Source organism: Coloeus monedula, assembly GCF_965178545.1.
Source record: "Coloeus monedula genome assembly, chromosome: 12".
In the NCBI taxonomy this organism is placed as follows: domain Eukaryota; kingdom Metazoa; phylum Chordata; class Aves; order Passeriformes; family Corvidae; genus Coloeus; species Coloeus monedula.
In genome coordinates this window covers 1,940,974-1,955,000 of record NC_138792.1, presented here as the reverse complement: position 1 = coordinate 1,955,000, position 14,027 = coordinate 1,940,974, and the positions used below count along the sequence as shown (strand labels likewise).

The 14,027-nt window shown below is 47.7% G+C and overlaps 1 protein-coding gene across 1 annotated transcript in view; it reads right to left on the bottom strand.

The window, feature by feature from the left end:
• LOC309577543 (vascular endothelial growth factor receptor kdr-like) overlaps positions 1-14,027 on the bottom strand; it is a 120,826-nt gene that overhangs the window by 67,548 nt on the left and 39,251 nt on the right. The window contains exons 4-7 of the mRNA XM_082289654.1: positions 5,993-6,120; positions 3,489-3,648; positions 2,064-2,200; positions 465-624 (exon numbers count right to left, since the gene is read on the bottom strand). Of these exons, the coding sequence (XP_082145780.1) occupies positions 465-624; positions 2,064-2,200; positions 3,489-3,648; positions 5,993-6,120 (585 nt within the window). The remainder of the gene's footprint in view (positions 1-464; positions 625-2,063; positions 2,201-3,488; positions 3,649-5,992; positions 6,121-14,027) is intronic.

Sequence of the window (14,027 nt, the reverse complement as noted above, 5' to 3'; positions counted from 1 at the left end):
GGCCTCAGCAACCACAGTCAATGCCAGCTTTTTCAAACAGCTCAGCTCCCTCAGACATCCCAGAATCCCAGAACAGTTTGGGCAGGAAGGGACCTTAAAGCCCATCCAATCCCACCCCCTGCCACGGACAGGGACACCATCCAGTGTCCCAGGCTGCTCCAAGCCCCAATGTCCAGCCTGGCCTTGGGCACTGCCAGGGATCCAGGGACAGCCCCAGCTGCTCTGGGAAAACCATTCCAGCCCCTCCCCACCCTCACAGGGAGGCATTCCTTCCCAATATCCCATCTAAATGTACCTCTTGAACTTGTTGGAAGACACAGGAGCTGACTCTCATTGACTAATTAGAGGCTATCGATAATTAATAGATGTTTTAACTGGTTGAATTTCTCCCTAATGCCATTTCAATTCCTTTAAGCCAAACACTCCCGGTCCCTGGTCCGTTGTGGCGTGGCTGCAGCACTCACCATACACGGTGACAGTGACATTGGCCTCCAGCCTGGTGGCATTGAATGTCCTGCAGATGTACAGGCCCCCATCTTCCATGGTGACATTTTCAATTGTCAGGCTGCTGCCGACTTTGTACACTACATCACTCTGGTCCATCGCTCTTCTGGGGTGAGGGTGCTGGGAGTCACAAAAAACAGGGTCAGAAAGCAGCAGAAAGTGGATTATCGTGTTCACCCATTCAAAGGCTGCCAGGAAAGAAAAGCAGTGATTCATATCAAAATGATCACATCTCCCCATCACTGAAATAAATCATATAAAAGGCAAATCAGCAGGAAGAGCTCTTGTGTGAAGTTTCATTACCAACTCTAATAAGAGAGAGAAACAGAGTGGAAATGCAGCACTTTGTACTGAAATCTGGGCAGGCAGGTAAATAAGGGGATGCATCCCAGCCCTTCTCCAGGAGCAAATCCCAAGGGTCTCAGGGCAAAACTGCTGCAGGGTCAGAGCTGTGCTCTGAGGTTTTGGTTTTGAGGGTTTTTTAATTGATTTTGGTCACAGTCAGTAATTTTTCTGCATTAAAAACCTCCTGCTTTCTAAAAGAAATATATTATGACAGAAATATAATCTATTATGACAGCCCAGTGCCAATGCAAATTCCTGGAGAATTTTAGACAACATGATTGCTTTCGATAGGATTTTTCCTCCTGGAGATTTGGCCAAGAAGTTTTACATTTATAATGCTAGAAATATAAGGAGAGTTCATAGGAAAACAACTCTTTTCCACCATATGGGGTTCAAGAAACCAAATTCAGTAACACTGTAGTGCTTGCACCTCTGTAAATTCTGTGTTATGTTTTCTGTAGTTTCCTCACCAAAACAAACTCGGACATTCCTTATTTTAAGGAAACAAATCAAAATGAAACAGATTTTAGGGATCACATTTTACACCTTCCCAAGAGGCTTAGATGCTTCTTTGCAATGTGTATTTTGCTGAACTAAAAAGAAAAAACTCCAATTTTTTAATTCTCAGACCAATTAGTAGAATCTCAGATAAATTAACTGATTTGGGAAATGATCCCCTTCTGTTTTGGTTTTTTTTTTAAAAGTGACAGGGCTTGGAACCTTAAATGTTCAGTCTCTGACTTATTTCTACTTCAGATTTGGCAGTTTTGTGTTGTATCCACAGAAAGCTCAAGACCCCACACTCAGAATTTAGATTTCATTCTTTGCAGATGATTTCCACAGGTTCAGTTGTGTTTTCTTTTGCTTTTTCCTACTTCATAAATACCAAAATAGATGGGGAGATTGACAAGTTACAACCTGCACTTGAGATTTGTCCCTATGAGACAGCCAGGACAGAAGGAATGAGGGAGTTTTTCTTCCCAAAAAGAAGGAAACATTCCTGGCTTTTCTTGACAAGGGTTTGTTTAGCCTGAGGTTTGCAGTTTAATCTGCAGGTTCAAGAAGGGCAGAGAAGTTTTAGATTCATCCAAACACAAAATTCAATCAATTATAGGCTTACAAATGGTTGGGTAATTTCAGAATAAATAATAATTAGGTTTTCTCAGCCCTGTAGGTTTTGGGAAGGGGGGAATACAGGAATTCCATCCACTCACTCTGCCACGGGGACACGTCCAGATGAACTCGATGCGCCCGTTGATGAAGGTCTCTGCTTTGCACTCCAGATGCAGAGTTTCTCCAACCAGCAGCTTTTTGGGGGTTGCCCTCAGAGCCAGGTTCTGTATTCTGCCCTCTGCAAAGGAAGAGGCAAAGCTGTGAGAGCAGCACTCCTTGCACCAGCCCCGTGCAGGGTGGGATCCATCAGCTGATCCCTGATCCCATGGACACAGTCAGTCAGGAACGGCTGCTCTTCCATGTGCCATGGCTCCAACCTTCTCATCAGCTCCACAGAACAGAGTTTCCAAAGATCACTCATCCTTTCGAGGGCCTCAACATGAGAGGATCCCCTTTTGTTGGACATGAGACACGTTTCTCCTGCCCTCTCCTGCCCAGCTCCCTTTCCTTCCTGAATGGGAACCCCAAATCCCTGAGTGGGATCCCCAAGCCCCTGAATGGGATCCCCAGATCTTGCTCTTCCACATTTATCAATGCCTTAAATACATCAGCTCTGAACTTCCATCAGTGTTTTTTGTGCCCAGTACCAAAACCACCCCAGACCACTGACAGTAACCCAAGAGAGAAAAGGATTTCCTGGGTCCTTCTGAGCTGCAGAGCGATGGCCTAAGAGGTTTTGTAGGTCTGCATTCCTGATTTTAGTAAAAAATTACTCCAAAAGGGAAGAAAAAGGAGAAAGAGAGGGATTTACAGGACTTCTAGTTGGCTGCCACACAAATTTACAAGGCTGTTGTTCAAAGCTGAGTGCTGATTGTATAGAAGGATGCCACGAGCTAATGGGAATGAACTCCCAGTAAACAGAAGATAAATGAGGAGATAAAGAACATACATGGAAAACGAAAGAAAAATAAATTCTAATTGGTTTCATATAAATGCCCAGCACTCAAAAATTTAATGTTTAGTTGCTTCACATTCAGATTTTAATTATGAGCTGAAGCTCAGCTGTAAATCCAAGGGAAATGGTGTACTAAATCACCAAGAGAAAATCTATGAAAAAGCAAAGATGTGAATTAGCAGTGTAGTGAGATTTTTATATGATGATCACACGTGGTTAATGACCAGAAGCAAAAAGAAAGCTGCTGTTTGGTTTATCCTGAACCAGCAGTTGTTTTAATGTAAACACAGCTCAATCCAAGCAAACAAAGCCTTGGTGGGGTTTGAATAAAACCCTCCTGTTTTGTACCACCTCAGCACTTGGTCATTTTTCAAAACCAGGAGTGGCTCCAATCCAAGTTCTATTGAATAGAGAAAAAAAGGAAGAATGAATTTACTTTTAGCGTTCCAGCTCGGGCTTGCTGCAGATGCAGACCAGTGAGATCTATCAAATATAATTGAGGCTAACCAAGGAGTACCAGGCAGGAGCTGCCTGTGAAACAGAGGCTCTGTGGTGGTCCCTGGGCACTCACCCAGTCTCTGGGCCAGGTAGTAGGAGTTGAAGATGCTGCCGTTGACGTGGGCCGAGCAGGTGAGGATCCCAGAGTACACAAAGGAGTGGGAGGGGATGACAAAGCCTCTCCTGGGGTCCCACACCATCCTCTTGAAGCTGATCTCTACAGAAGAAGGGTACTGCAAGGGAACAGACGAGGAGTGAGAATTCCCATTCCCCTCAGAGCCAGGGCTTCTTGTAAATGCTTTTGAAAGAATCAAGCTGTGGCATCTGTGTTTAGAAGCATGAGGAAAAATAAGGCAAATTGCAGAAAGAGATCTGAGACCTGAGGCTTCATCATGCTTTAGCACTCATGAAGGTCAAAGCTGGAAGTGGCAAATGCACACTGAACCAGATCAGTGACTAAACAGATCTGACAAGACTGAGAAAGCTTTTTTTGCCCCAAATTAAAATCACATTAAGCAAAATTAAAAGTCTGAGTTGTGTGTCTTACCGTGAATTTCTTAATAACAAAGATGATAAATTGAGGTGGCTGGGATCTGCTTGGTATTAGCGAGAGGTACCTTTCTCTGTGCATGTTTAAAGAGAGTGCAACGATTTTAAAGTATAATGGTAACATAAGGAACTTAATTTACGGTGGCAAGGAGTCCATTTTCCACAAGAATAATAAAACGTGATAAAGCTGAACTTCAGGGTTTGGCAGCTCTGCTCCCCAATGGCTGGGGGAGGGGGGAAGAAAAAATAACCCTGCTCAGGAGGCCCTTTTCAACACCACACACAGATTAAATGTCTTCATAAAATATTCACAAATATCTATTTAAACAATCAAACAAGAAAGCGTCAATGCTGCTCGAAGGAAATCACAGTGGCTTTCCTCCCTTTGAAGCGCGTTGTCTCCTGGAGATTGAATTTGGAAGGAGAGGATGTTCTAAATTTGTCCGACGGCCTCGCTCACCTCTCCTCCCCCGTGCTCACCTCCGCCCCTCTCCCACCCCGCTTCCTCCCGGCACGGGAAGCTGCCACCTTGGCGCTGTGGAATTCCCAGCCAGGGCCAAGCCAGCGGTGCCATCCGCGGCTGGATCCCGGAGCTTCCCGAGGCGCGAGGTCCCAGCGGCTCCCGGCCCTGAGCGTTCCTTCGGGAGCTGTGCCCAACCTCTGCCTCCCTGCCCTGTGCTCCAGCTGCTCGGATGGGGAAATCTTCTGGGAGTGACTTTTTGTGGGAGAGAATTAGTGGGAGATCTCATTCCAGCAGCGAGGCTGCAGTTTGTGTTTGGAGAAATGACCGGGAATTTAGCTGGGAAGAAGGAAGAGCAGGGCTGCCCATCAATAAGGGAATAAACGTGGAGATGGGAATTCCAAGGCCAGCCTGAGGCTCACGTGATGGTGCCAGGGTCAGCAGCACTGCTCCAGCCATGAATTTGGTGGAAGCAGGCTCAAATCAGATGGGGATGTTTCATTTTTATAGCCAAGGAGGGAAGGTGATAACACTTATCCAGCCTAAAGTGAGAACTGGAGAGGAGCCTTGTTCCCCCCTTTAATCCCTGCTGACAGGATCTAAAAACAGAGATCTCCAAAGCCATAAGGCCCCTGCTGTCCCCCTGCACCTCTACTGGGAATGTGCCAGGGGTCCCAGCAGGAGCTGGAGCACTGTCCCAGGCCCTGTCATTCCCTGTGCTGCCTCCCAGGGGAAGGGGACATCCAAGGCATGGAACTGCCATGAGGAGCAGAGGTGCTCAGACCCCTCTCTGCCGTGTCCAGGGCAGCCTCATCCCTCACAGCCCCTCCAGAACAGGCTGGAAGAGGGGCACAGGATGAGCTCCCGTCCCTATTAGGATTTCCTGAGCTGTCAGCCTGGCAGGGGAATGGAAAGGCACAGAATTCCTGATGTAAAATGCAGGACTGGAGCCAGGAGACCTCTGTCCTGTTGTTCACTCCATGACAGGCTACTCTGGAGAGCAGTTCTGAAGCCCTTTAAATGAGTGAATCCATTGACTGATCAGGGCCCAGACCTTAAATTTCCATTTTTATTATCCCAAACAGCCTTGGCCTGCACAGACCGTGCTGTAACCTTGACATTCAGGTGTGACTGCTGCCAAAGGGATGGATGCTGGAGCTGTCTATTCCCAGGGCTGAAACTTGGTTTGAATTGATGAAATGAAGCAAAAATGGGCAACTGTTCTGAGGAGGTTCAAGGTATAAAGGAGAGAAGCTTTCAGAGGGCCAGGTGTTACACAAAGAATTTTGAAGGAAAATAGTGCTTTGTCATCTACCGCTGCCAATTGATGGAGGAACATCAAGCCACAACACGAGAAAAATACGTGATAAACTCAGCCTAACCCCCAAAAATCTTTGTGCCCAGTTCAACAGTAACACACTGCAAGAACAGGTTCATGTTTCTGGATTTTCAGTGTCTTTGCTATTTTTTATTGGATTTACCCAGGTTTATACATCTTAATCCGTGTTTTTCCCCACTGTGTTGGCTGCCCAGACCTTGAACCGAGTTTCTCTGAAGCCACGTCTTACCTGGGTGAGCTTGGGTCTGATGTCTGGAGAGGTGACCCGGCAGGGGACAACCACTGTTTTCTTCTCATCTACAATGTAGATGATTTCAGGGTGCTCCGAGTGCATCTCCACAAATGGATTCCTGTAATCTGCAGGGAAAAGAACATGGATTTGGAAGGGCACTGCAGAGTGAGCACTGAGCTCCCTTGGAGTCAGGACATCCAGCGACCTCCTGCTTGTGTGCAAGTACCACTGTCGCACAGGGATTAGGACCAATGACCAATTCCTTGGATTGAGCCCCACGCTCATCCAGAAATTGCCCAGAATGGCACATTTGTGTGCAGACACATGAAAAACTTCATGGATTACCAACTCAAGATGCCAAGATACATCTGGGCCTTGGGAGCCCTCCTGTCCTTCATCTGGGGATATCAATGTGCATTTCTTGACTGATGACCACAGCCTTTGCTTAAGGAATGCCATGGAAATACCCAAGTGCTGTCACCTGGAATTGACCTCAGAGAATCAGCTCAGTGCAGAGCTGGAGCTCCTTTTCTCCACAGCCCACCCCAGCTTCAGCCCCAAACACACCACGGCACAGATGGACACAGCAGAGTGGCCCTGCTGCCTTTTGTGGGGTTTGAAGCTTCATTTTAGCTCTAAAACTGGGAACTTTTTCCTTAGCAGATAAAATGTACCATGGGCTCCATCAGGGGGAGAGCAGATGTTGGTTGGGGCTGTGTGTGTGTCAGAAAGGCCACGTGTGAGGGGGATGATGGTGTTTTACAAAGGCACTCGGGGCACTGTGCAAGGACCAGAGATGTGGGATTCGTGTGGGGAGCTGGGACGAGGGGCTGAGCAGGAGCACTGAATGTGAGGCAGATAAAAACCCCAAATCTGGATGACTCCTCTAATTTCTAGCACTGTCTTTCCATGCTGGCTTTTCCTCCACGCCAGTGGTTTATTCTGGCTGTGCTTTGGAGCAAGGGCATTGCAGGAAACGTTATGTGAGAGAGATTAATTAGAATTAAAACATTGGGTCTCTAATCTCCCCACATTTAGGAAGTTTCAGATACACATCTGAACTTTCTGGTCAGGCAGGCCCTGGTTCTAATCAAGCCTTGAGCTGAGAAACCTGATCTTTGAACCACAACTTTGTAGCTTGGTCCAAGCCCCAAAACAAATAGGAAATACTTATACTCAGTCCAGCGTGTCGTGCACTTTCCCAAAAATGCTAAATTCTCCTGTTGAGTCACATTATGAAAATGTGTTTAGTGTTTGTCCCTGAGCTGCTTAATCCCTCTGCAGTCTTGCTCTCCAGCTGAACCACACTGGGAGGTATCAAATGTAACAATATTTTTGTTTTTATTCTACTTTAAAAAAAGACACTGGATAATTAAAAGAAGATCCTCAGGTTATTTGTGATAGGAAAAAGTAGAGAAAATAGATTTCTGTGTATTTGCAACAAAGGGCAAAAATGTGTCAGGGGAAATGTAATCACAATTATTTCTTGTCCTGTGGAGAAAAGGAGAGAACAAGGAATGTGTCACATGAGGGGGGATGGACAAAGGTATAGGCTGGATGGAAAAGAGTATAGGCCAAGAAGAAATTTGCTGGGAAAAAATCTTCCTGATACCAAACTATTCACAATTCAGGAGCAAATTTTGACTGAAAAGATGGAAGCACTGTATTTAAAACTATTCCTGCCAGTATTTTTAGAAAGAATTTCAGAATAGCACTGTTTGTTTAAGGAGTAACATAAATCAAAAGAAGGCAGCTAAGAAAATAGGAAGTAATCCTAAAATGCAGGAAAATATTGAACTGTGCAATGATTGATTCATCTTAGTCAAAACGGAGTAAAATGTCTCAAAAATATTTCCTGTTCAGGGAAAAAAATATAATTTTTAAACCCCCTTCTCTCCTGAACTCCAAGACCCATCTCTACCAAATTTTCAGATTCACAAGAGACCTGAAATGAATCTACCTTTTTTCCAGCTGCAAATAGGACAGATGCGGTGCTACTGATTCACCTAAGGGGAAGCAGGGATGTACAGGGTGTGTGACAGAAGCTGTATTTCAGTCCTAATTGATTTTTAACAACAGCCTGCTCCTCAGCTGCCATGTGTCCAACCAGGGGCTGCAGATAAACTATCCCAGATAAGCTACAATCTGAACTGGAAGCCAAAAGAGATAAATCTGGCCTTCTACCATCACTATTTGAAATCTCCATGGTATCTTAAAATCACCGTGCACTTAACAGCAGCAAGGGACAGTTTCTGGGTGATAAAGCTTGGGAAAAGGAAAGGATGGCTTCAGCTGCATTGATTGTTAATCACTCGTGGGTGTTGGGTCTCCTGGGCATCATTCTCACTGTGTTTTGGAAAAAAAAGAGAAAAAGGTTTTCTATTTTATGGGTTCTCCTCTTTGCTAAGCCTGTGGGGTGTCCTAGAGCAGATGGCTGTGATTTGTGTTATCTCTGGGCTTTGTGTTATCTCAGTGATCTGTGTTATCTCACTGCTCTGTCCAGTTTATACCCAAGGGGGGTGAGGTACATGGGGGTGGAATACCTGGGGGTGGATACCTGAGGGTGAGATACCTGAGGGTGAGATACCTGGGGGTGGATACCTGTGGGAGCCACTGGGATTCCACTGGGATTGGCCCAGTTGGTCAGAGCAGGGTGCTGATAAAGCCAAGGTTGTGGTATTGATCCCTATATGGGCCATTCACTTTAGAGCTGGACTCGATGATCCTTGGGGGTCCCTTCCAACCAGGAGTATTCTGTGATTTTAGCTCCTGGTGTGAGAATGCTGCTTGTAGGGCTGCCCTGCTACAGGTTTGACGTGAGAGCTCAGCCAGGAGGTGAGGGCTGTGCTTTGGCCATGAGGGAACAGTGACCCTGGAGTGACAGGGCCAGGCAGCTGCAGGGGAAGGTCAAGCACCTGGGTATGTCCCTGAGGTCAGGGAGGCTTTGTTTTCCTCCCTAACTGTGGAACTTTGTGCAAAAGGAAAAAAAACAATCCCATAGAATCCCAGAATGGTTTGGGCTGGAACCTTAAAGCTCATCCAGTGCCACCCCTGCCATGGGCAGGGACACCTCCCACTATCCCAGGGTGCTCCAAGCTCCATCCAACCTGGCCTTGGACACTGCCAGGGATGGGACAGCCTCAAGGATCTCAGTCATCAAGCACTAGAGAGCCTCAGGACATGGAGAAGAGCTCAAACCTGTTGTGTCCTGCTCCTGCTCCAGCTCCAGCTGCTCCAAGCCCCCTCCTAGGCAGGAGCAAGGCAGTGTCATAGGGAAGGAGAGGCTTTCCAGCACTTTCCAGGCAGCTGGACTGCTCACTTAGATAAGCAAATATAAAGTGGCTCAGCTTTGGGGCTTAACAGAATGACAAAGAATAAATTCTGAGCTAATCAAGTGCCAGCTGATACCTTTGTTATGGTTTGTGCAGACAAAAAACCTGATCCTTCATGAAACTCCTCGGTAGTTCAGGCTGACGGTGGCGTGGAAAAATGATCTGCTGGAACATCAGGAGTGTCACTGCCAGCTTTACAAACACGCTCACCACCTCCAGTCCACCAGCAATCTGTTAACTCCTTGTAAAAAACTCTCTCAGAGACAGAACTTCTTGAAACAAAAGAGACTGGGTCACTTTTCCTTCAAAATGATAACCTCAGCCTTGAGGAAGATCTCCAGTTCCAGGTGGTGTAAATCAGTTGCACTCAAGTGTTGCAATCTGGAGAGCTGTGGCATGGGAAATGCAGGTGTTGTCCTCCCCACAGTCACCAGCACTGAACTCAGGGAGAATTTCTCAGCAAAGAAACCCTTTATGAAAGCAGAGTATTTCCCTGTAGCTTGGCACATCTGTTCCTCCCAGGTTGGGAAGGTGAAATGCCCTATGAATCTCACCCAGAAAGAAACACCCAGCAATTCCCAGAGGATAATTAAAAAGAATGATTTACTGTGGGCTGCAAAGCTCATTATATGTGAGGAAAGACAAGAGCTGAAGCACGCTGGGGACTTATCAGCTGCAGCCCCAACGTGGAGGCAAGGGAAAGGCCCCTTCCCCTGGGTCTCAGACTGGATGTCTGGCTCCCAGGTCAGTGGAAGTTTGCAGGAAGCTCAGGCAGGCCAGGGTGTTGTTTTTTACCCAGCAGGGCTCAGGAGGGAACACAAACAGCTCAGCCAAGGAAGCCGTGGCAGCAGGATGGAGAAGGGAAGGGACTGTCCAACGCCGGGGACAGCCAGGCTGGGAATCAGGCACGGAACACACAAAAGCAACTCAAAGGTCAAGTGTCTACAAGAACATTGTTTTCCTGCAGACAGTGAAGCCCTTCATGTTTAGATGCCCGTTGTGTCCAGGAGATCAGTTGCTGCTCGAGAGGAGCTTTGGGAGGGTCCTTCCAGCTCGGCTGGGCACTCTCAGCTGTCCCCTCACGCCTCCGCGGTGGCAGCAGGACAAAGCTCCAGGACGCGGGTCCGGGACACACACAGGACTCCCTGTGACACCTGCTCTTTGTTCAGTGTCACCTGCAGAACAGGGGCCTCTCTCCAGGGGCTCTCCACTTGAATCCCCCTCTCAGAGGCATGACAGCCCCATCCTGCCTGAAGCTGAGGGGCTCAAACCCCTCAGCACTGCACTCAGCATGTTGCAGATTCAATCTCTCCTACATCTCTACTTCCCAGCGCTGTACCCCCTGCCTGTGCCTCTGAAACCTCCTCCTGCCACACACACACAGAGGATTTTATACAGGATTTTGGGTGCTTTTCATTCCTGCACCGTGACAGCAATTTGTCTCCTGGTATTTGTCTCCTATCCAAGGCCCCGGAGTTGACATCGCCTGTCCCTCCAGGTGCTGTCAGCCCAGGAGCATGATGAGCACTAAATGGCCTTTGAGGACAGTCATTCACGGCTGTTCCTGGCCGTGAAATTCCTGCACAGTCTCATTTTGCCTCTCACTTTGTTCCAGCTAAGGATAATTCTCTTGCCCTCGCCGTTTATTTTCTTCACTCGGCCATACCTAAGCTGGGGAGCCTGGGCAGAGTTTCACAGGTTCTTTAAGTTCATGTTTTGACATAATCCCCATGAAGTTTGTCTTCATCAAGGTCAAAAGCAGCGAGAGGAGGTTTATAACCTGTTCTTTACAGTAATAGCAGCATTAGCGGTGCAGCGACACTTCGGGCAGAGCATTTTGGAAAGATTCACAAGGAAACAGCCTGGTCTGCTGAATTCCCCCTGGTGACCCATCAAAGCTGCCTCTAGGTACAGGAGTAACTGCTATAAAGGCACTTGTTTTGAATCTGGATCTTTGAAATTGAAAGACCTTTCCGTTTGGCAGGCCAATGAAAAGAATTGGTGGTGGAATGTTTAGATTAAACAGAAAGCAGAATATTTTCTCTTCAGGCAAAACAAAAGTGACTGCAAAACCCCCAGAAGCCAATCTGAGTCAACATGAAGCATTCTGTTTTGGTCAAATGAAATGCATTCTTCCCCTGGAGATTACTGTTAGAAACACAGGAATATTTGTAGAGGAAAAAAATATTACTCTAAAAAGTGTTACTTCAAAAATGATAGAAGCAAAGTGCTTCTCACTGCCAAGCAAATAAAGGCAAAATGGAAAGATTTCTTTTGAAAAATCCCAACAAAACACCATAGAAAAGGAGGCCTCCATGCTTTGTCTGGAATTATGTTTCAAGCAGCAGGAGAATTTATAAATTCTGACTCCTCCCACCAGATTTTAGGCAGGCTTTGACTTTGTAGAAAATATTCCCCAGCTTTATTAAGAACAGATCTCCCACCCTGGGGAAGGCTCAGCAATTAGCAGCTACTGAGTGGATAAAAACCAGGAAGGAAGCAGTGGGGGAAGTATGGGTGATTTTGGCCTTTGGACTTCCATTTAGAAATTCTTGATCCATGAGGAAGGATCGGCTCCTCTTCCTGCTGGGCTGTCAGGAGCTGTCACTGACGGTGCCAGGAACTTCTGCTGCTCCTCCAAGGCTTGTCTGCTTTAAAGTGAGACCCTTTAGGATATGATTTGAAGATAATGCCTTGAATCAGAGCTAAAAGCATCTCGATTTCCCTTGGATCTGGCCCTTAATCCCTGAGGGACAGCAGTGAGGGTGCTGCACAGGGCACAGCCTGTGTTCCGTGTGCTCTGACACTGAGCTGGGATGTGCAGCCAAGCCCTCCCAGCGCTGCCGTGGGACAGGGACAGCCACTTTATCTGCCGGGCAGACAGCTCAGCTGCTGCCTATCTCAGCTGGCCCAGGCTCTGGCAGCAAGTGCAGCTGTCTGCAGCCTGAAAGGAAGGAGAAATGCAGCTCCAACTCTGTTCCCACTGGTAATATCTTGAGAAAAGCGAGCCAAAGCCCAGAGCTGTCACCCTGGCCCTGCAGTTCTGCTTCTCACTTTTAGATTATCTCTGTGAACTGTCAAGAGGATTAAGGAGGCAGAAATCAGCTTCAAAGAGCATCAGAACCAAAGTATGATCTCATCTGAGGGGTGCTTCCGTGCACTTCCAGCCTCTTTAGATTCCTCGTGGTGGGAAAGGGCTGAGGGTGATGGGGCTGCACATCCCTGGGCTGTGCTGTGGGCGAGGGGGAGGCTGTGGCTGATGTGAACTCCACCCTGGTGCGGCACTTGGACCACCTCTCCTCACTCTTTGTAGCAGCAGGGCAGAGCTCCGGCCCTTCCCTGGAGCTGAGATGCTCCAGCAGGGAGATGCTCCAGCAGGACAAGTTGCTTGGATGCATCCCCCCTTTTCCCTCTGGAATGGCCTCAGCAGGACTCGTGCTCCCATATCAATGTCTGTCTTGCTTCAAATTTGATTTCCAGCCCTTGTGCTCTGGACTTCTGATAGGACTGCACTGTGGCTGGTGCCTCCATGGGTGCCCACATGGGCTTTAGAAGGAGCCAGAACTCAAATTTTCTGCAGGGACATCCTCTGGATTTCCCGTGTTCCTGTGAACATCAGTGCTGAGAGCCAAATGGGTGGAAGCAAAGGAGTCCCCGAGTCCTGTGTGTTCTTGACTCACTCACACTGAGGCGCTGAAATACCAGTAGCTGATGGCTCTGGGTGGGCAGACCCTGTCAAAATGTTCACTCTTAGAATGTTGGTGTGTCCACTGGGACAAGCAGGAATTGGGGAACCCACCCCAGGCTGCTCAGACCCTCGTGGGCAGCCAGCACTGGGCTCACACACAGCATTTCGTGCCCACTGCAGTCGGAGGAGGTGAGACTCGTGTTTCTGCAGCAATTTGAGAAGCAGCACTATCATGGCCATAATTACTTCAAGAAATAAAAGAACAGCCCTGCTTTGCATAAAAGAAGCTGAAGGATGTGCGTGGCTGGCCCCACACACTGAGGAGGTGCCTCTTTTAGCCCTACAGCTCTGGCACAGCAAATGCCATCAGGGGGTGGGCAGGAATCCCAGCTTGGGAACCTGGATGAACTTTTCCAGACACTCTTTGGCAAGATGTGCCCAGCTCCAGTTACCTCAGCACTAAAGTCACACAAGGTGGAGGCAGCAGGGTTGGGTGGGCTCAGTCCTTGCTCTGATCACTTGCTGAGGGGTACAGAATGTGCAGCAAACCCTTGACTGTGACACAGGGGCTGCTGGGGGAACTTGGAGCTGAGGCAGGATTTGAGCCAGGAGCTCTTCCAGCTGACACCCAGAGGACTCTGACTTTGCTGACACTGACAGCATTTCAAACAGCTGAGAGCTGCAAGTCCTGACTCGTGTCTAGACTGGAGCCTGGGGAAGCCCTTTGGGAAGGTGGAATGAATCTTTGCTTGATTTGTCTTTTTTTTTCCTCCTTCTCTAAGCCATGTTAAATTTTATATGTGCCCCAGTGTCCTGGTTTCAGCTGGGAATGATACCTGTGTGTGTATGTAGGACAGGAAAGGCAACGAGGCATTGGAAAACGTGGGATGTGGGACCTGGCATGATGTAAAAGATATGGAATAAGGAGTGGATGTGGACCTGGTTTTGTCTGGGATAGAGTTAGTTTTTTCTAGCTGGAGCAGTGCTGTGTTTTGGATTTAATGTAAGAATG